General features: G+C 44.3%; 1 protein-coding gene across 1 annotated transcript in view; it reads right to left on the reverse strand.

The window, feature by feature from the left end:
- Positions 1–7,012: 7,012 nt before the first annotated feature.
- gnb3 (guanine nucleotide binding protein (G protein), beta polypeptide 3) overlaps positions 7,013–22,805 on the reverse strand; it is a 29,023-nt gene continuing 13,230 nt past the window's right edge. The window contains exons 3-10 of the mRNA NM_001011107.1: positions 16,754–16,792; positions 16,534–16,640; positions 14,564–14,627; positions 14,193–14,355; positions 11,425–11,491; positions 10,408–10,609; positions 9,098–9,314; positions 7,013–8,990 (exon numbers count right to left, since the gene is read on the reverse strand). Of these exons, the coding sequence (NP_001011107.1) occupies positions 8,884–8,990; positions 9,098–9,314; positions 10,408–10,609; positions 11,425–11,491; positions 14,193–14,355; positions 14,564–14,627; positions 16,534–16,640; positions 16,754–16,792 (966 nt within the window). The 3' untranslated portion in view covers positions 7,013–8,883. The remainder of the gene's footprint in view (positions 8,991–9,097; positions 9,315–10,407; positions 10,610–11,424; positions 11,492–14,192; positions 14,356–14,563; positions 14,628–16,533; positions 16,641–16,753; positions 16,793–22,805) is intronic.

Below are 22,805 nucleotides of genomic sequence, written 5' to 3' on the forward strand. Positions count from 1 at the left end.
TCCCTATACAAGGTAATGCTCTTCCAGTATCAGCATCTGACACCTACATTGGGGTGTTTGCAGTGAGCCCCCCAATTACAGCCTGTGTGTTATACTGTCAGTGCCCGCTCACCCAACTCCGCTGCCAGATGTAACTGCAAGGGGGGGCTGGGAACGAGGGTCACAGAATATTAGTGGGGTCTCAGCCCCCTATAATACACCACGCTATGCTATTATATTTTCCTGGGCTAAAATACAACAGACTCGGCACCTTTCTGCCATTGGTGGGATTCTGGGAACAGCTCTAGGCGCAGCTCTGACCCGCCTGATGGAGAAATATATATATATATGTAGCCCAGGATGGTGCTGCTACTGATGACACACATTTAGGGGGGTTTGGCGCTACAGGAGCCCTGTGTCCCCGCTTACTATGGGGGGGGCAGGTATAATTTTGCTGTTACTTGGCGTGCCTCCACCCAGGGTAGGGAGAGGTAGAACTGTAACACCCCTCCCTCCCTGGGAACTCTGTACTGTCCTCCTTGGACTGGGACTCCCTGCAACTCCCGGTACCCTGCCCCTCCCTTGGGGTAGCTGCTTACCAGGCAGTGCGGATCCACTGGGTATGAAGAGCCAAGACACTGGCGGTGATGATGAACCAGATGAACTTGCTTTATTGAGTGCAGGAAGGACTTCCAGGATATGTTACACAAACACTTCAGGGTAGAGAACCTCTCTCTTGGGGTTACCCACGGTACTCCCGCCAAGTGAGCCTATCTAGGCGTTCCCCCTAGTACTCTAACCAGAACACCCTCTCTTAGGGCTCTCCCCGGTACTCCCGCCAGGCTGACCCTCTCTTAGGGCTCTCCCCGGTACTCCCGCCAGGCTGACCCTCTCTTAGGGCTCTCCCCGGTACTCCCGCCAGGCTGACCCTCTCTTAGGGCTCTCCCCGGTACTCCCGCCAGGCTGACCCTCTCTTAGGGCTCTCCCCGGTACTCACGCTAGGCTGACCCTCTCTTAGGGCTCCCCCCAGTACTCACGCTAGGCTGACCCTCTCTTAGGGCTCTCTCCGGTACTCCCGCCAGGCTGACCCTCTCTTAGGGCTCTCCCCGGTACTCTCGCTAGGCTGACCCTCTCTTAGGGCTCTCCCCGGTACTCACGCCAGGCTGATCCTCTCTTAGGGCTCTCCCCGGTACTCTCGCTAGGCTGACCCTCTCTTAGGGCTCTCCCCGGTACTCCCGCCAGGCTGACCCTCTCTTAGGGCTCTCCCCGGTACTCCCGCCAGGCTGACCCTCTCTTAGGGCTCTCCCCGGTACTCACGCCAGGCTGACCCTCTCTTAGGGCTCTCCCCGGTACTCCCGCCAGGCTGACCATCTCTTAGGGCTCTCCCCGGTACTCCCACCAGGCTGACCCTCTCTTAGGGCTCTCCCTGGTACTCCCGCCAGGCTGACCCTCTCTTAGGGCTCTCCCCGGTACTCACGCCAGGCTGACCCTCTCTTAGGGCTCTACCCGGTACTCCCTCCAGGCTGACCCACCACAAGGCCTCACCCCGGTACGCTCGCCTGAGCACCCCTTGATTAGGAATCTCCCTGGTAGCCACTTGCTCAACCTAACTAGACACTACATGCCCTGAACTCCAGCACATGGATTGCTGGGGGGTCTTAACCCCTCTTACTCCTGGTGGGGTGATCTCTGCCCGTTCTAAATATCCTGTCTGTCACTCCTAGAGCGACCTATTACACCAACTCCTAAACTATAGACTCCAGCTTGTAGCTTGCCTCTGTAAAGAGGGTGGGTTCCAGCACTAAAACCACACAGTCTGTGTCATCCCCTTTTATACTTTTAGCACAGCGCCATCTAGTGGTTGCTGTTGAATAACAGGGAAACTCCCTTTTAGCACATAAACATCTAGGACCACCTTTAGGTGTCCAAATCCCCTGAGGCCGCCCTCTAGTGCCTGTCTAAACGGGAACCCACCCCCAAATCTGGGGATCCCTACATATATATAGTCATTTTATATGGATGGCACAGAGGTTTTGGGGTATCACTGCTGGGGTTGCGCACGTTTTCCCGAGTCGTTGGTAAGTTACTCACATTCGGTGATACGTCCCAGCCGCGACACCTCGTTTTCTATGGAATTGAAGTTGGTTTCTTATTCAGCCAGTTTCCCGTTCATGCCTTTGAATTTGCTTTTCTTATTCAGCCAGTGAATAAGTAACTGGGGTTTTAAAGAAATAAATTACTTTGGCCCAGGGGTTTAAAAGTTCATGTTCATTGACAGAGTTGCCCAATATAAACTACAGCGCATTCCGGCCTGGTCCGAAATGGTTCTTGGCAGGAAAAGTGGCATCGAAGTGGGCATCCTTGCAATTCTGCCTATTTGAGTAAGTAACGGGGGTGCTGAAAGGGTTAAATGATCTTGGGCCACTGATTTCAACCCATTTATTTTCAGGCGTGGGTGCCCCACATTGTATGCAGCTTGTTCTGGACTGGCCTGAAAAGGTTCTAGGCAGGGAGAGTGGTATGGAATGGGCTTCCTTGTAAAACTGCCTATTTGTGTAAGTAACCGGGTGCTGAAGGGGTTAATTGAACTTGGCCCACTGATTTCAACCCATATATTTGTAGCCAGTGGTACCCCCCAGAACCATTTCTGGCCAGTCCAGAACGTGCTGCACACGATAAAGGGCAACCATGCTTGCAAATATATAGGTTGAAATCAGCGGCCCAAAGTCATTTAACCCCTTCAGCGCCTCTGTTATTGATTTAAATAGGCAGAATTCCAAAGGATGCTCCCTTTGATGTCACTCTTCCTGGCCAGAACCTTTTCGGGCCAGCAGCTCCCCAGTTTTTAGTTTTAGCAGCTATCTGGTTGCCAGGGTCCCAATTACCTTAGCAACCAGGGAGTGGTTTGAACAAGAGACTGGTATATGAATAGGAGAGGGCCTAAATAAGTAACACTAAAAATAAAATTGTAGCCTCAAAGAACAATAGTTTTTGGCAGCTGGGGTCAGTGACCCCCATTTAAAAGTTGGAAAGTGTTAGTAGAGGAAGGCAAACAATTAAAAAAAACTATAGGAAATAAATAATGAAGACCAATGGAAAAGTTGCTAGGAATATGACATACTACCAGTTAGGATAAAGGTAAACCACCCCTTTAAGACAGGTCAGCAGTAACCGTACGTAAACACAAACTGATGGCATAAATATGTACGGTTCCAGTTCATCACTTTATCACTGTCATCACTTTCCTACCCCTGATCCTAAGGGCAAACTGGCTTTTCAACATTTCTCTAAACTCACCGCCAGTAGGGCTCGCTGAACTCAATACACCCTCGTCTTGGGCCGATAAAATAATATTTGTCACCGTGAATTATTTACACAAAGCGCTTTACACAAACACGTTCACTCGGCTGATATTTCCTTGTGCAAGAGCTGCTGGTTCTGCATGTGATTCACTATCGGGGGCACCTACCCACTGTAGCCCTCCCATTGGCGCTGCCCTAAGGGCCCCTAGTAGGGATGTGCGCATTGGGTCATTGGTCATCGCTGCAACACTCCTCCCATCTCTGACAGCATCAGAGGACTGTTCTGCCCCCAATAAGGGGTAATTATATCTTAGTTGGGATCAAGTACAGGTACTGTTTTATTATTACAGAGAAAAGGGAATCATTTAACCATGAAATAAACCCAATAGGGCTGTTCTGCCCCAATAAGGGGTAATTATATCTTAGTTGGGATCAAGTACAGGTACTGTTTTATTATTACAGAGAAAAGGGAATCATTTAACCATTAAATAAACCCAATAGGGCTGTTCTGCCCCAATAAGGGGTAATTATATCTTAGTTGGGAAAGTACAGGTACTGTTTTATTATTACAGAGAAAAGGGAATCATTTAACCATTCAATAAACCCAATAGGGCTGTTCTGCCCCAATAAGGGGTAATTATATCTTAGTTGGGATCAAGTACAGGTACTGTTTTATTATTACAGAGAAAAGGGAATCATTTAACCATTAAATAAACCCAATAGGGCTGTTCTGCCCCCAATAAGGGGTAATTATATCTTAGTTGGGATCAAGTACAGGTACTGTTTTATTATTACAGAGAAAAGGGAATCATTTAACCATTAAATAAACCCAATAAGGCTGTTCTGCCCCCAATAAGGGGTAATTATATCTTAGTTGGGATCAAGTACAGGTACTGTTTTATTATTACAGAGAAAAGGGAATCATTTAACCATTAAATAAACCCAATAGGGCTGTTCTGCCCCCAATAAGGGGTAATTATATCTTAGTTGGGATCAAGTACAGGTACTGTTTTATTATTACAGAGAAAAGGGAATCATTTAACCATTAAATAAACCCAATAGGGCTGTTCTGCCCCAATAAGGGGTAATTATATCTTAGTTGGGATCAAGTACAGGTACTGTTTTATTATTACAGAGAAAAGGGAATCATTTAACCATTAAATAACCCCAATAGGGCTGTTCTGCCCCCAATAAGGGGTAATTATATCTTAGTTGGGATCAAGTACAGGTACTGTTTTATTATTACAGAGAAAGGGAATCATTTAACCATTAAATAAACCCAATAGGACTGTTCTGCCCCAATAAGGGGTAATTATATCTTAGTTGGGATCAAGTACAGGTACTGTTTTATTATTACAGAGAAAAGGGAATCATTTAACCATTAAATAACCCAATAGGGCTGTTCTGCCCCAATAAGGGGTAATTATATCTTAGTTGGGATCAAGTACAGGTACTGTTTTATTATTACAGAGAAAAGGGAATCATTTAACCATTAAATAAACCCAATAGGGCTGTTCTGCCCCCAATAAGGGGTAATTATATCTTAGTTGGGATCAAGTACAGGTACTGTTTTATTATTACAGAGAAAAGGGAATCATTTAACCATTAAATAAACCCAATAGGGCTGTTCTGCCCCAATAAGGGGTAATTATATCTTAGTTGGGAAAGTACAGGTACTGTTTTATTATTACAGAGAAAAGGGAATCATTTAACCATTAAATAAACCCAATAGGGCTGTTCTGCCCCAATAAGGGGTAATTATATCTTAGTTGGGATCAAGTACAGGTACTGTTTTATTACTACAGAGAAAAAGGAAATCATTTTTAAAAATGTGAATGGGAGATGGCCTTTCTGTAATTCGGAACTTACTGGACAATGGGTTTCTGGATAAGGGGTCCGATACCTGTATTAATTTTGGATTAAAGAAGAAAGAAAGGCTAATCAAACAGGAGCACCGGCCGGGGGTTTTAGGTGACATTTTAGCACCCCCAGTGACTGTACCTTTCCTTCTCCTTTAATGTATGTTAAATGGAAGTGTATAAGTGGACAGTACCTATGTATGTCCCACAGATATTGGTTGCTTTATTGATCCAACATGTCTGCCACTGTGCCTTGTTGGTGAGTCCATGATGCATTGGCGAATGAGAAAGCAAAGATGATCCACAGCTCCTCTGCTCCCACTGCTGGTCCAGTCAGAACAAAACACAAATAAAGGTGGCCATATTGTGTACTGGCAGGTAGGCTGAATGGTCAGATACCGAATAGTATTTATTATAATTATAGAAACATCAGTCTGGTTTGAGAAAGGGCGGGTGTGGGTCGGCAAGTTCCAGAACCCTGCATCACTTCTGGCTTCGTTACAGAGTGTGGACCTTGATTAGAATTGTTCTGACGGAAAGTAAAGACGGGAAAAAAATAATATAGAACTCAGGGAATTGTTGGTAAGGCTACATGTTTGCATGGAATAAAACTGTTGAGTACTAGTGTATAACAAGCCTTGGGTAAAGTGCTAAATTCTTGCTCTAGATTTCAGGAACCGGGGGCTTAATCTGAATCAGATTCAGTGCAGAATCCACATTGTGCTCTCAGCCTACTGGTGCCCATGGAACCCAGCCTTCTGCATGAATGGTGAGATCCTGGTACCAGTAAGAATGGGGGAAATGCAGATTGCTGAATGGCTGCAATACCGGATTGAGGCAAAGTTTATCCTTCACTTTTATAACGGGGGCTTTCTTTATTTTGGTGGGTCCATATATTATCCATATTCAGTTAATATAGTCATTTATACTATGACAGCCCAGCCATAATCATCTACACACATGTATGTGTGTCTATACTCTCACTACAGGATAAGTCCATTGTGCATTATATCTTGCCCATTTGCATTAGGGTTGTAGAGCAGGGGGTCCCCAAACTTTTTCAACCGTGAGCCAAATTCATATGTAAAAAGAGTTGGAGAGAAACACATGCATTCAAATAAGATCACTAAGCCAAAATAAGGGTTGTGATTGGGTATTTGGTAGCCCCAATGTTGACTGGCAGCCTACAGGAGGCTCTGTTTGGCAGTACACCTGGTTATTATGCAACCAAAACTTGCCTCCAAGCCAGGAATTCAAACATAAGGTTGCACTGGGTTTGAGGCCAATGGGAGCAACATCCAAGGGGTTGGTGAGCAACATGTTGCCCCTGAGCCATTGGTTGGGGATCACTGTTGTAGAGGATGAGCAGGGGAGAATTAACCTTGGAAATCCCATGTAGTGTAATCTCCCTGTGGGAGTAATGTATTCCAAATGATCCATGGGGGTTAAGAGTATAATATACTAGAGAAGGGCTCCCATAGTTCTTTCTTTTTACATTCCACTCTATGGAGGTGTGATGAAGTAACCTGAGACAGGAGACCTCACTAGGAGGAGGCCCATAAGATAAGGCCAACACCTTATTGTAATTAAGGAAAGAACCCTGTAAATATGGCTTGTACTGTAGTAAGTGACAGTTGATGGCACTTTGGTCACCAGAAGAAGCTCCTGATCCATCAAACTGCTTAACATTGCTTCCTCTGGTCTACCAAGATCATTAATGTGGGAAACCTCAGCCATCTCTTATAGTTATGCTCCTGCCCCAGCCCCTAACAAACCATTGGAAAGAGAGCAGCCCAAATTCTGATCAATAGGTTTTTATACTGAAACAGGGGAAATCTAACACCACAAAACATACAGAAGAAGACACTTAAATGCCATGCCCTAAAATATATTTTATTTTCTTCTTTCTTTCTATAAAACACAAACTTATTGTAAAAGTGACAAGGGACAGAAGTGAGCATAATAAATAGATTTACACACGGCTATCACAGATTCACCCCGCCAAGAGTTTCTATATCAGAAGTGGGTGATGCTCTTCATTGGCTGGCATGGGGGTATCTAAAAAGGGCAAAGGCTAAATGCAGAGATACTCTAAAGGGCACTGGCACGGGAGGTATCAGAAGTGTTATGCTCCAGGTAAGGTTCCGGCAGCCTAGGTCATTTCAGGCGTTGCACCTTAGAAACCCCATCATGCTCCATAAGCTAGCGGCTAAGGAAAGATCTGGGGAGGGTCGGCAGTATCCTGAAATCTACGAGGCAGTTATATTTGCTTTACAGGGTTTGGACAAGTAAGGGGATCCCATTGGTTAATCCCTTATAGGAAAGGGGTGAAAGCAAGCAGAGAAACACTGGTCCCTGTAGGGCCCATAAGTGCTTACTGGGGCAGTGGTGTTATTAGGAATGTACCAAATCCTAAACAAAAGATGGCCAATACCGAACCAAAGCCAAACCCTAAATTGCTTATTAACTTTTGACAAAAATACCTCCAAATATTTTTAAGTTCAGTTGTCCAGAGGTCAAATGACTTGGATCTATAAAGCAAATAGCAACCAATCTGTGGCTTAACAAGAGGAAACCAAATACAGGGGGAAACATAGATAAACCAGGGATGTAGGACCTTCGGCCCTCAACTCTCAGAATCCCACCATTATAACAACAGATGAAGGTCCACAGGCTGGTTATCCCATATGTATATACTGAAAATAGCAAACAATTGTTGCACTACATAACAAGTTCTTTCTATCTTCAAACATATTTTATTTAGGAGGGTAGATAGTGGAAGTTTAGTCTGCCTGTGCTCTGCAGGACTATGGTAGGAGGGAAGATACTAGAGCAATGGCCTTCAGATCTCTGCTGATGCTCTGCAGAACTATGGTAGGAGTGAAGATACTAGAGCAATGGTCTTCAGATCTCACTGATGCTCTGCAGAACTATGGTAGGAGTGAAGATACTAGAGCAATGGCCTTCAGATCTCTGCTGATGCTCTGCAGAACTATGGTAGGAGTGAAGATACTAGAGCAATGGCCTTCAGATCTCTGCTGATGCTCTGCAGAACTATGGTAGGAGTGAAGATACTAGAGCAATGGTCTTCAGATCTCACTGATGCTCTGCAGAACTATGGTAAGAGGGGAGATACTAGAGAAATGGCCTTCAGATCTCTGCTGATGCTCTGCAGAACTATGGTAGGAGTGAAGATACTACAGCAATGGTCTTCAGATCTCACTGATGCTCTGCAGAACTATGGTAAGAGGGGTGATACTGGAGCAATGGCCTTCAGATCTCTGCAGAACTATGGTAGGAGGGAAGATACTAGAGCAATGGTCTTCAGATCTCACTGATGCTCTGCAGAACTATGGTAGGAGGGGAGATACTAGAGCAATGGCCTTCAGATCTCACTGATGCTCTGCAGAGCTATGGTAGGAGGGTAGATATTGGAGCAATGGCCTTCAGATCTCCGCTGATGCTCTGCAGAACTATGGTAGGAGGGGAGAAACTAGAGCAATGGCCTTCAGATCTCACTGATGCTCTGCAGAACTATGGTAGGAGGGTAGATATTGGAGCAATGGCCTTCAGATCTCTGCAGAACTATGGTAAGAGGGGAGATACTGGAGTGACTGCCTGCAGATCTGTGCAGATGCTCTGCAAGGAAATGGTAGGACTGGAGATACTGGAGGGGCAGTCTGTAGATCTGTGACATACATAGGTGGGAGGTGAGAGGAGGTCTGTGCCTTTCTACTTTCTGATTAATTCCAGATCTTCAGGAAGCTGTCCCATGATCCTGTGGCTACAGCCATTCCATCGGAAGTGACTCCAAGGCAACTCACGCGGTTATCATGGCCAGAAAGGACACCTGCAAAAGGTGGATAATATTACATATACAGTGATCTGGAGAAGGGCCTGTGGAGTGAGGGAAGGGTTTGGCTGTACCCCATATACACAAACGGGCAAGTTACTCACCCACACGCTCGCGCTTTAGAGAATCCCAGATGTTGCAGTTGAAATCATCGTATCCAGCAAAAAGGAGGCGTCCACTAAGGGAGAAGGACACGGAAGTGATCCCACAAATAATGCTGTCCTGTGAATACACGCTGATCTCCTGGTCTGCACGCAGGTCAAACATGCGGCACGTGGCGTCGTCAGATCCTGTGCATATTGCCTGCCCGCTGGGGAAGAACTGAAACAAAAAGCGCTAAATGTGAGCAACATATCCAGGGGCACACATATACAGGCCTTCAGATACAGGTATCGGACCCCTTATCCCAAACCCATTATCCAGAAAGTTCCGAATTATGGAAAGGCCATCTCCCATAGACTCCATTTTAATCAAATTATCCGCATTTTTAAAAAATGATTCCCTTTTCTCTGTAATAATAAAACAGTACCTGTACTTGATCCCAACTAAGATATAATTACCCCTTATTGGGGGCAGAACAGCCCTATTGGGTTTATTTAATGGTTAAATGATTCCCTTTTCTCTGTAATAATAAAACAGTACCTGTACTTGATCCCAACTAAGATATAATTACCCCTTATTGGGGCAGAACAGCCCTGTTTCCCTTTTCTCTGTAATAAAAAACAGTACCTGTACTTGATCCCAACTAAGATATAATTACCCCTTATTGGGGCAGAACAGCCCTATTGGTTTATTTAATGGTTAAATGATTCCCTTTTCTCTGTAATAATAAAACAGTACCTGTACTTGATCCCAACTAAGATATAATTACCCCTTATTGGGGCAGAACAGCCCTATTGGGTTTATTTAATGGTTAAATGATTCCCTTTTCTCTGTAATAATAAAACAGTATTTGTACTTGATCCCAACTAAGATATAATTACCCCTTATTGGGGCAGAACAGCCCTATTGGGTTTAATTACTGTTAAATAATTTAATAATAGTTTACTGTGTAAATAATTTTATTATCAGACTTAAGGTAGGAGATCCGAATTACAGAAAGACCCGGAAAACCCCAGGTCCCAAGCATTCTGGATAACATGTCCCATACCTGTACTAAGTGACAAATGCAGGTAATGTACACATTGGAGCATATAGACAGGCCTTTACGTGCTAGTATCTACTACATGACAAATATTAGCAATGTTCACATAAGAGCATTATTATTATATTAAATACTACACAAAATAAATTAACAGTCACTAAAACCATTTACTAAATAGAAGGAACAGACATGTAGGTATTTAGCTGAATATGTTTCCTAGCACAATAACAGACATATCCCCACCCGCCCGTTATTTCCCGCGATACCCACACAAATTGCGTTGATGTCGGACTCGTGTCCGGTGAAAGTCTGCCTGCATTCGCCCTGTCGCACATCCCACAGTTTAGCGGAGGCATCACAAGCTCCAGAGATGAACAGGTTAAAATCAGGAGAGACAGCCAAGCTCATACAGTCTCCTGTGTGACCTGTGAACACAGTCTTTTGCTGTCCTGTCTCAATGTCCCATAGAGCACTGTAGGGAGAGAACATTCACATCATCAATGTATCTGCAGTGCTTTACAGTAAGTTAGAACCAATGGGGGTCTTACAGGGTTTCTAATGTGCTCAAGGGAAGCTGCACAGGGGCCACACAAGTCCTCTGTGCAATGTGCCACCAACATAGACTCACTGACAAATGTACCAATAATTTAACCTAAGAGCTAAACAGATAACAAATGGTCATTGGAGGAGTGATGGGACTTGGCCAGTGGCTTCCCAAATGTTAATGGAATATCAGATTTTCATTCTTGACAGTCTAACTGGAATACAATGGCATGCCATGCCAAAAATATAGCTGGAGGTGCCCTCACACATAGGGGCAATTGGGTAATGCTGTCATATTGCTCAGTGTAGGCATTTATGGAGCAATATGGCAGGCCAGTTTGACCATTTTGACTAAATTGCTCAACCACCTCTTTGGGAAAGCCCATAGAACCACAGTTGTCAAAGTCATTCTATCTCATTGGCCTCCTGTTGTCTTCTCAAGATAAAATCTGGTTTCCTGCATCAAGTGACCCAGATGTGGAAATATCTAGACTCAATGAGGACTATACCACTACCCCTTTGAACAAGGTCAATTTCTTGTTCTCATATCTGATTATTCAAGTAAAGGAACATGTCTGTCTATGGTACTAATGGAGCACAGTTTCTTCTGACTTTTGGCACACTCTTCCTTTTCTACTAAGATAAATAGCACACCATGTGCCCTGTTTGTGTTATATATAATAAAGTGTGCTCCATCTGTAGGTTGGTCTCCTGACTAAGAACTTTATTCTTTTGCCTTCTCACCATGTTGTATCTCCTGAACTGGTCACAATTTGATTGTCATCAAGAAACCGGCAGCAGGAAAGGTAACCTGAAAGCACAACATTTAGCACATGACATATACAGAACATGGGAACATGGGTGCCATAATATCAGTAAGAACAGACTGCTGAAGTGATCTTTCTTTATTAGAGATTGGCTGTTCTGCAGCCCTGTATTCACTGCAAACATCTCTAACTGATGGCAGGACTTCTGTATTGATAAAGAGAAGATGGAGGCCACTAAGTTAGGATGTAGACATGGAACACTTTAGGAGGAGACTGTATGATCTGGAATCAAACAACAGACTAGATATGAGAGACCTGGGTTGTAGGAAGCTAAATGTGGGAGCTACAGTACTGGGTTGTCCTGTTCTGTGACCCTTATAAATTGTAGATAATGATATTGGCTTAAGGTGGCCATACACGTTAAGATCCAAGGTCAACAAGTGAGCGGATCTTCTCTCGATATCCCCACCTAAGGGTGGGCGATATCGGGCAAATTTAGGCTAAATGGATCGAATTATAACGATGGCAATGGGCGCAGTCGGTTCGGGAACCGCATCAAAGAGCTGATGCGGTCCCCAATCCGACTAAATCTTTTAACCTGCCCGATCGATATCTGACCAATTTCAGGCCAGATATCGGTCGGGTAGGGCCGTTGTTGCTGCCCCTACACAGCCCGATAAGCTGCCGAATGGGTCTAAGGGACTGATATCGGCAGCTACAATTGGCCCGTGTATGGGGACCTTTATTCCTAGAATGCCCCCGCGCTGGTGAACAGAAGAACATGGAAGATAAATATGACAGGTGGAGACTTTGGGCTTTTGACAGAAGCTGTGTTCCGTCCCCTTGTGACATTAAACATTTGTTCAGTCTACACTGAATTACTGCAAATCATCGAACACCTTAGATTTAAATCACAAGAAAGCCTCCAGCGTAAGTCGAGCCTGAGCAGCTCAGGACCAATTCCAGAGACGGTTGGATAAAGTTAAGATGGGTAAAGTACCAGGATCCCACAGGTACCTAAGGAGCTTAGTGTGAGCTTCTCTGCTATTTTTAATGGCTAAGGACACTTTGCCGTCTGGCACTGATGGGTCGTAGTGACGTTATTCTAAATGCCACCATGATCTTAACATGAGACTAATGAGCTGTAGATGTATTTTTAGTGCCCCAAAGGTTATAAAGCAAAAACATATTCCCTTCGGACAGGTGTCAATGAATTCAGTGGAATTCTACAAAACATTTACACGTCTACTGCAGCTGTGAGCTTGGAAGAACGTTTGACACATACAGTATCTCTATAGAAGGCAGTCTCTTCCATCTGTGAAGTTGGACATTTCTATGTTGTATTTATATTATAATATTCAGGTATATCCCTGCACTAGTACGGGTTATGGATGAGAGTATGCAGTAGGCTGGCCTACTATTATACTGCTACTCCAACAAAGTCTAGTTATAGTCTAGTATAACTAGTATAACTAGTATTTCAGCACAGCTCTAGAGGGACACTGCCTACAAGTTCTACTGACTCTCCTGCCATTTGTGCTGTTATCTGCTGATATTAAACATCTCTGTAGGTTTCAAACCAAACCTGGGGAGAGGTGCAAAGGAAATTAGGGGGGTTGATATTTCTCTGCATTCCCTCCCACCTCTTTTTGGCAATAATTGCATGCTAGCATACACTCTGGGGCATTCCTACAGAAGATTTCAATAGATTATATTACCACCTGTAGTTGGCAACACAATTTTCCAGTTACCAGCGGCAAAAGTACTCTCTGGGCCCCCCTGCAAATAAGTCTTTGGAGGGGCTCAGCGCAGAATAGCAAACCCTTTCCAGCACCTGGTCCCCTTCCCTCCACCTCTCTATCTCTCTCTCTATCTATCTATCTATCTATCTATCTATCTATCTATCAATCATCTATCTATCTATCTATCTATCTATCATCTATCTATCTATCTATCTGTTTGTCTATCTACCTATCTGTCTCTCTATCTGTCTCTCTATCTGTTTGTCTATCTATCTGTCTGTTTGTCTATCTATCTGTCTGTCTGTCTATCTGTTTGTCTATATACCTATTTGTCTGTCTGTCTATTTATCTGTCTATCTATCTATCATCTATCTATCTATCTATCATCTATCTATCTATCCATCACTCTATCACTCTGTCTGTCTATCTATCTCTATCACAATCTTGCCCTACTGTCTCTACCCTGCCTTACTGTCTCCCTTAATCACTCCCCTTGAGTTATTCATATTTGCACCAAACTACAACTGGGAAGACTTTGTGTAATGGCTGAAATAACAGTAAATCTCAAACAGTGCATATAGATTGTATGCTCCGAGGGGCAGGGTTTATGGTGCACTGCGTAAAAGTAGTTTAAAATAAAACTGTCCCCTATTCCTGGTATTCTGATAATCTCTCCAATCTCCTGCATTGCCCTTGTCATGTTTAGCGAATCTATCCCCCTGTATAATAGCATCGCTATCTCAGAGCTTTGTTCTACTTCCATTCATAGCAACTGGCATTCTTGATTCAAACTTCTTTCACCAAATATGGAATCTCTGAGCATTTGGCCTCAAGTAAAAAAATGTTATTTATCGCAAACCTTTAGCAAGTGAGGGGAAATATGGCCATTGCCCATTGGACTTGGTGTTGGTGGGGGAAGTTGGACACTCGTAAAGGAAAACTATACCCCCAGAATGAAAACTTTACCAACAGTTTATATTATGATGTTATGAGAGGCCCTTACCTGTGTGTGCTGCAAGCTCCCGGCTCACCCTCACATTCCCTTCACGTGTCTTTAAGTTGTAGATGGAGCACATGTTATCCAGCCCACCACATGCAACAAAGTTACCCGAGGGGGCATAGGCGCAGGTCATCACCCACGATGAACGCAGAGGGATAGCATGGACCTGGAGAATTGCACTTACAGTCAGGAGTGGTACCGAGCATTCAGGCAAATGATTATAGGGGTCAGGGGCCTATCAGGAAAGGGGTACTGCTGGGATGGACTGGGGCCTGAAGGGCTTCAAGAGAATTTTTGAAAGGTTTTACTCTAATGAAAAGTTCAATAAAGGGTTTATTACTGGGGTAATAGTGAGTTGGGTATTTAGAAGTCACCTTGTTCGTAGTGTATGTGTCCCACACAATCAGTTTTCCATCCTGAGAAGCGCTTACAAGAAGTCTAAAAGAGATGAGATAACATAGAATCAATGGTAATACGCACTATTAATGCTCTCGTGCCATTTTGCATTCTCTGCTTATTTAAGCTCCGCCCATATTTAGGTATGCCGCACCCCTACATGAACTTTACATCCATGTTTCAATATTCCAACTATATTTAATGTCCACCAACATCTCTAATCCCAATGTAAACATTCCCACCATATCTGTGCAGACTACAGCCTAAGGATGACCATAGCCAGCAAGGTTGCCCACCTTCTTCCAGTTTGGCAGCCAATAAATTGGTCTAATTCCACTTTTTGACTTCTGGGCCAACAACTGGATAACTGTAGTCACATTTGGAGATGCATTGGGAAAGGATTTAGTGGCGATACTGTGCTTGAACTAAGGGGGTTTTAAACCTGACATATTATTTTGCAGCATACATGAACCAACAAGGCTGCAGGCTGAGTTATACTGGGGACTCTGAGTATCACTCATGTATTATAAGGGATAATGTACCCCCTACTGTAAATGATAAGGATATTAGCAGTCACTGAGGGGTTCTGTGCCCATATAAAGGCACAAGGCTGCAGGCTGAGTTATACAGGGAACTCTGAGTATCACTCATGTATTATAAGGGATAATGTACCCCCTACTGTAAATGATAAGGATATTAGCAGTCACTGAGGGGTTCTGTGCCCATATAAAGGCACAAGGCTGCAGGCTGAGTTATACAGGGAACTCTGAGTATCACTCATGTATTATAAGGGATAATGTACCCCCTACTGTAAATGATAAGGATATTAGCAGTCACTGAGGGGCTCTGTGCCCATATAAAGGCACAAGGCTGCAGGCTGAGTTATATAGGGAACTCTGAGTATCACTCATGTATTATAAGGGATAATGTACCCCCTACTGTAAATGATAAGGATATTAGCAGTCACTGAGGGGTTCTGTGCCCATATAAAGGCACAAGGCTGCAGGCTGAGTTATACAGGGAACTCTGAGTATCACTCATGTATTATAAGGGATAATGTACCCCCTACTGTAAATGATAAGGATATTAACAGTCACTGAGGGGTTCTGTGCCCCCCATATAAAGGCACAAGGCTGCAGGCTGAGTTATATAGGGAACTCTGAGTATCACTCATGTATTATAAGGGATAATGTACCCCCTACTGTAAATGATAAGGATATTAGCAGTCACTGAGGGGTTCTGTGCCCATATAAAGGCACAAGGCTGCAGGCTGAGTTATACAGGGAACTCTGAGTATCACTCATGTATTATAAGGGATAATGTACCCCCTACTGTAAATGATAAGGATATTAGCAGTCACTGAGGGGTTCTGTGCCCATATAAAGGCACAAGGCTGCAGGCTGAGTTATACAGGGAACTCTGAGTATCACTCATGTATTATAAGGGATAATGTACCCCCTACTGTAAATGATAAGGATATTAGCAGTCACTGAGGGGCTCTGTGCCCATATAAAGGCACAAGGCTGCAGGCTGAGTTATATAGGGAACTCTGAGTATCACTCATGTATTATAAGGGATAATGTACCCCCTACTGTAAATGATAAGGATATTAGCAGTCACTGAGGGGTTCTGTGCCCCCCATATAAAGGCACAAGGCTGCAGGCTGAGTTATACAGGGAACTCTGAGTATCACTCATGTATTATAAGGGATAATGTACCCCCTACTGTAAATGATAAGGATATTAGAAGTCACTGAGGGGTTGACCATATAATGCACAAGGGCACAAGCCATATAATCAATGAGTAGGCTCATTATTGGTTGTAAAGCAGATATTTAAGGGAGCCCTGTGACATCACTACTTACAGTATAACTGATAATTTGTATGTACAGTTAATAAGAGTATATTTAGCAGGTTACTGGGGATGCAGCATGTAGCGGTTAGAGTACCTAGCGTCTGTTGACCAGTGCATGGCGTAGATTTTAGCCAAGTGACCACGTAGTGTCCGTCTTGTGCGCAACTGGATGCGGCCAACCACCTCCATTCCCCCGGTAGTCTGATGGAACATAATGCAATGGTGATATTTGTATCTCCTAACAGTGAGCACAGGCACAAGATGTCTATCAGAACATGTAAAATACATCAGTCTTATAATACGGAAACACAAACCTGTTCTAGGGTGGTATCTGCACATTGTTTCCTGGCTTCCTGCAAACAGAGAGAGAGAGCGAAAGGGTCAATGTACGTTTGGGCAAATGTGGAGCTTTATTAGAAAAAAAAAAATATATATATATATATAATGGCCAGAAACCTATAGTGCCTACACAAATATACTCATTCTAAAGTAACACAAAGCAGGACACATGGACCCTATACCCAATCTGAATTAACATGAAACACTCAACCCAGGGCCTGCAAAGAAAATGTGTTTTTTTCAAAACCCATCAGTTAATAGAGCTTCTCCAGCAGAATCCTGCATTGTAATCTGTTTTTCCCATGGGGCTAGCCATATTCTTCATTTCCCAGGGTGCCACAGCCATGTGACCTGTGCTCTGATAAACTTCACTCAGACTTTACTGCTGCGCTGCAAGTTGGAGTGATATCCCCCTCACCCCCAGAAGCCGATCAGCAGAACAATGGGAAGGGAGCAAGATAGCAGCTCCCAGTAGGTATCAGAATAGCACTCAATAGTAAGAAATCCAAGTCCGGCTTGGGACTCCTCCAGTTACATGGGAGTAGGAGAAACAATAGGTTAGCTGAAAGCAGTTTTAATGTGTAGCACTGGTTCCTTCTGAAAGCTCAGACTCAGGCACACTTTACTGCTGCGCTGCAAGTTGGAGTGAAATCCCCCCCCCTCCCCCCCAGCAGCCGATCAGCAGAACAATGGGAAGGGAGCAAGATAGCAGCTCCCAGTAGGTATCAGAATAGCACTCAATAGTAAGAAATCCAAGTCCGGCTTGGGACTCCTCCAGTTACATGGGAGTAGGAGAAACAATAGGTTAGCTGAAAGCAGTTCTAATGTGTAGCGCTGGCTGAAAGCTCAGACTCAGGCACACTTTACTGCTGTGTTGCAAATTGGAGTGATATCCCCACCTCACCCCCAGCAGCCGATCAGCAGAACAATGGGAAGGGAGCAAGATAGCAGCTCCCAGTAGGTATCAGAATAGCACTCAATAGTAAGAAATCCAAGTCTCCAAGACTCCTCCAGTTACATGGGAGTAAGAGAAAACAATAGGTTAGCTGAAAGCAGTTCTAATGTGTAGCGCTGGCTGAAAGCTCAGACTCCGGCACAATGCACTGAGATGGCGCCTACACACCAATATTACAGCTACAAATATATTTGTTGGTTCAAGAATAAAAGGTTAAATGGCAGAGGGAATTATTTGCTGTGTAACAGTGTCATTTAGAAATAAAAAATACCCCATAAATATCATGACAGAATCCCTTTAAGCAACAAAGGCACTAGCGGCAGAAGCTATACACACCCTGTAATAGCACAGAGCGCTAACATCAGGGCCTATATATTCTGGCGCTGCTCAGTTCCTAAATGCTCTATGAAATACCACAGAGCACCAATAGGAGGAGCTATAGACACCCTAAAGTAACACAAACCCATACCAGCAGGGCCTGTACAAAGTGAAGCAACACAAAAAAGCAATAGCAGAATTATACACACCCTTAAATAACACAAAGCACCAAAAGAAGGGCCTATAGACGCTCTGACACAACAGAAAACAATATCAGCAGCGACTTTACATATTGTAGTAACACAAAGCAACAATAATAGGATCTATATCCACCCTGAAGTAACACAAAGCACAAATAGCTGAGTCTGTGCGCACCTTTGTTTAACACAAAGCACCAATAGAAGAACCTATAAACACTAAAGTAACACAAAGCAACAACAGAAGGGCATATTTGCACCCTGAAATAACACAAAGCAACAAGGAGCAAGGACCTATGGGCACACTGGGGTTCATTTATAAACAGTGGGCAAATTTGCACCTGGGCAGTAACTCATAGCAACCAATCAGCGGTTAGATTTTGACAGCCAGCTGCAGGTTGAACACTGAAAGCAATCATGTGATTGGCTGCCATGAGTTACAGCCCAAGCACAAATTAGCGCAGTGTTTGCAAATGACCCCTGCTGAAATCAATGGGATAGGTATTCAGCACTCAGCCTTTCTAGACACTATGCATCAACCGCTAATAAGTGGAGCCGCATACTCACAATACAGGCTATGGGTAGAATTGGATAGGGGGAACTCAGAATAGGCAAGGTAACTTGCTAATTTATTTAGATTGTGATACACAACTTGTTTAAGGTCTAACATGTCTCTTTGTCAAGTGTATAAATCAACATTTTGCAAGACACCTTGCCTGTTCTGTGCTCCCCCTAGCCATTTCTACTCATAGCCTATGTGTATCCTGAAGTAACACAAAGCAACAACAGAGGGACCTATGTGCACCCTGAAGTAACGCAAAGCAACAACAGAGGGACCTATGTGCACCCTGAAGTAACGCAAAGCAACAACAGAGGGACCTATGTGCACCCTGAAGTAAAGTAACTCAATACACAAATAAAAGGACCCAAACACATCTTGAATTACCACACAATAGAAACAGCGGGGTCTGTACACCCTGGAATAATACGGAGCCCCAACAGGATCTAATTTGAGGTAACACAGAGCAATTCAAGAGGGGCCTTTATACCCTGCACTAATACAAAGCACTAATAGCAGCACTCATACACACAGCAGAGCCTATACACCATTTGTAACAACAATACCAGGACCTATACACGCCCCATAGTAATACAAAGTACTAACAGCAGGGCCTATACACCATTTAGTAACAACAATACCAGGACCTATACACACCCCATAGTAATACAAAGTACTAACAGCAGGGCCTATACACCTTATCGTAACAACAATACCAGGATATATACACACCCCATAGTAACACAAAGTACTAACAGCAGGGCCTATACACCATATAGTAACAACAATACCAGGCCCTATACACGCCCCATAGTAATACAAAGTACTAACAGCAGGGCCTATACACCATATAGTAACAACAATACCAGGCCCTATACACGCCCCATAGTAATACAAAGTACTAACAGCAGGGCCTATACACCATATAGTAACAACAATACCAGGACCTATACACACCCCATAGTAATACAAAGTACTAACAGCAGGGCCTATACACCATATAGTAACAACAATACCAGGACCTATACACGCCCCATAGTAATACAAAGTACTAACAGCAGGGCCTATACACCATATAGTAACAACAATACCAGGACCTATACACACCCCATAGTAATACAAAGTACTAACAGCAGGGCCTATACACCATATAGTAACAACAATACCAGGACGTATACACGCCCCATAGTAATACAAAGTACTAACAGCAGCACTCATACACACAGCAGAGCCATCAGAGCCTATACACCATATAGTAACAACAATACCAGGCCCTATACACGCCCCATAGTAATACAAAGTACTAACAGCAGCACTCATACACACAGCAGAGGCATCAGAGCCTATACACCATATAGTAACAACAATACCAGGCCCTATACACGCCCCATAGTAATACAAAGTACTAACAGCAGCACTCATACACACAGCAGAGGCATCATAGCCTATACACCATATAGTAACAACAATACCAGGACCTATACACATACCGCCCAACTGTCCCGCTTTCCGCGGGACAGTCCCGGTTTTGGTAGCGCATCCCGCTGTCCTGGATAGTTCCATGAATGTCCCACATTTCCGTAATGCGGGACATTCATGGAACTATCCCTGACAGCGGGATGCGCTGGCTGTAGTCAGGCGTTCCTCTTCTTCAATGCGCCCGTGCGTATTGACGTCACACATACCCAGGGGCACAACCTTATAAAAGGGCCTGGCTCTGCTGAACAAGGAGCCGCATATAGAGAGGAGCTGCTGAAGAAGAAGAAGCAGCAGCAGCATGTATGGAGGCTCTGTGTATTGGGGGGGTACTGTGCATGGGGGGTACTGTGTATAGGGGGCTACTGTGTATGAGGGGGGATTATTGTGTATGGGGGATTACTGTGTATGGGGGGGCTACTGTGTATGGGGGGGCTACTGTGTTTGGGGGACACTGTGTGTGGGGGGGCTACTGTGTATGGGGGCTACTGTATGTGGGGGGCTACTGTGTATGGGGGACACTGTGTGTGGGGGGGCTACTGTGTATGGGGGCTACTGTGTATGGGGGGGCTACTGTGTATGGGGGGGCTACTGTGTATGGGGGGCTACTGTGTATGGGGGGATACTGTGTATGGGAGGCACTGTGTATGGGGGAGCTACTGTGTTTGGGGCTACGCGCCCCAAAACGTGCGCGCCAAATCTTTTTGTCCCTCTTTTCATTTTTCAAATGTTGGGAGGTATGCCTATACACGCCCCATAGTAATACAAAGTACTAACAGCAGGGCCTATACACCATATAGTAACAATAATACCAGGACCTATACACGCCCCATAGTAATACAAAGTACTAACAGCAGGGCCTATACACCATATAGTAACAACAATACCAGGACCTAACAGCAGGGCCTATACACCATATAGTAACAACAATACCAGGACCTATACACGCCCCATAGTAATACAAAGTACTAACAGCAGGGCCTATACACCATATAGTAACAACAATACCAGGACCTATACACGCCCCATAGTAATACAAAGTACTAACAGCAGGGCCTATACACCATATAGTAACAACAATACCAGGCCCTATACACACCCCATAGTAATACAAAGTACTAACAGCAGGGCCTGGACACCATATAGTAACAACAATACCAGGACATATACACACCCCATAGTAATACAAAGTACTAACAGCAGGGCCTATACACCATATAGTAACAACAATACCAGGACGTATACACGCCCCATAGTAATACAAAGTACTAACAGCAGGGCCTATACACCATATAGTAACAACAATACCAGGACCTATACACACCCCATAGTAACACAAAGTACTAACAGCAGGGCCTGGACACCATATAGTAACAACAATACCAGGACCTATACACACCCCATAGTAACACAAAGTACTAACAGCAGGGCCTATACACCATATAGTAACAACAATACCAGGATATATAACACCCCATAGTAACACAAAGTACTAACAGCAGGGCCTGGACACCATATAGTAACAACAATACCAGGATATATAACACCCCATAGTAACACAAAGTACTAACAGCAGGGCCTGGACACCATATAGTAACAACAATACCAGGATATATAACACCCCATAGTAACACAAAGTACTAACAGCAGGGCCTGGACACCCTGATGTAACACGAGGCAAAAATAGCAGGACTTACACATAAGCCGGCAGCAGGAGGGCCTGCACGCGTCACTCATACATTTACTGGCTCCAGGTCAGAAATAGTCAACAGCAGGGTCGGGTTAATGCCAGAAACCCTTTAATCCGCTTTGTGAAGCCTCTTAACTTCTCATAGGGCTTGGCACGTTAAAGGGAACTCTAGGACGGGGGTTAGCCGGCACGGTATGGGTAGGCCAGAGGGAATAATGGCCGTGTATAATAACCAAGCCCGGCTGGGATCATTCACACAACTGTCTCTTCTCCAAGTACTTAATCTGCACTCATTCCGTATGCGCGTTGCCTTTGTTTCACTTTGGGAAATTAATTTGAGCCCCAGGGGGGCGAAAGTACGATCTGATTCTATTGAATTCTAATGAATGGAAAGGCCATTAACTAGGGCATGAACAGGACCAGCTTAGGCGCAGAGGCTCTGGGTGGTGTTTAAATAATTTAATGGAGGAGGCTGGATTCTCACTATTGCTGGGCTACAAACCCAAGATGAAGGCTATTTGAGGGCAGGCCTGGATTTGTTTGTTGCCCTGCCGCAACAAAATTTTAAAATTTTGCTCCCATACGGAGTAATTGGGACCAACGGGGGCGGCCTCGGGGCCTTGGCGCAACAAAAATTTTAAATTTTGCTCCCATATTTAAAGATAATTTTTTTTGCTGAAGGCAGCTCTAGGCACCCTAGGCAACACCCCCCCCCCCCCCCCCCCCGCACAAACTGACGTCTGGGGGAAAAAGGCGAATTGAGGAGCTGGTGGTAGAAGGACTAGGGGTGTAAAAGAGGTACAGGTATAGGACCCGTTATCCAGAATGCTCG

This window comes from Xenopus tropicalis, chromosome 7 (genome assembly GCF_000004195.4).
Source record: "Xenopus tropicalis strain Nigerian chromosome 7, UCB_Xtro_10.0, whole genome shotgun sequence".
Classification (NCBI taxonomy): Eukaryota; Metazoa; Chordata; class Amphibia; order Anura; family Pipidae; genus Xenopus; species Xenopus tropicalis.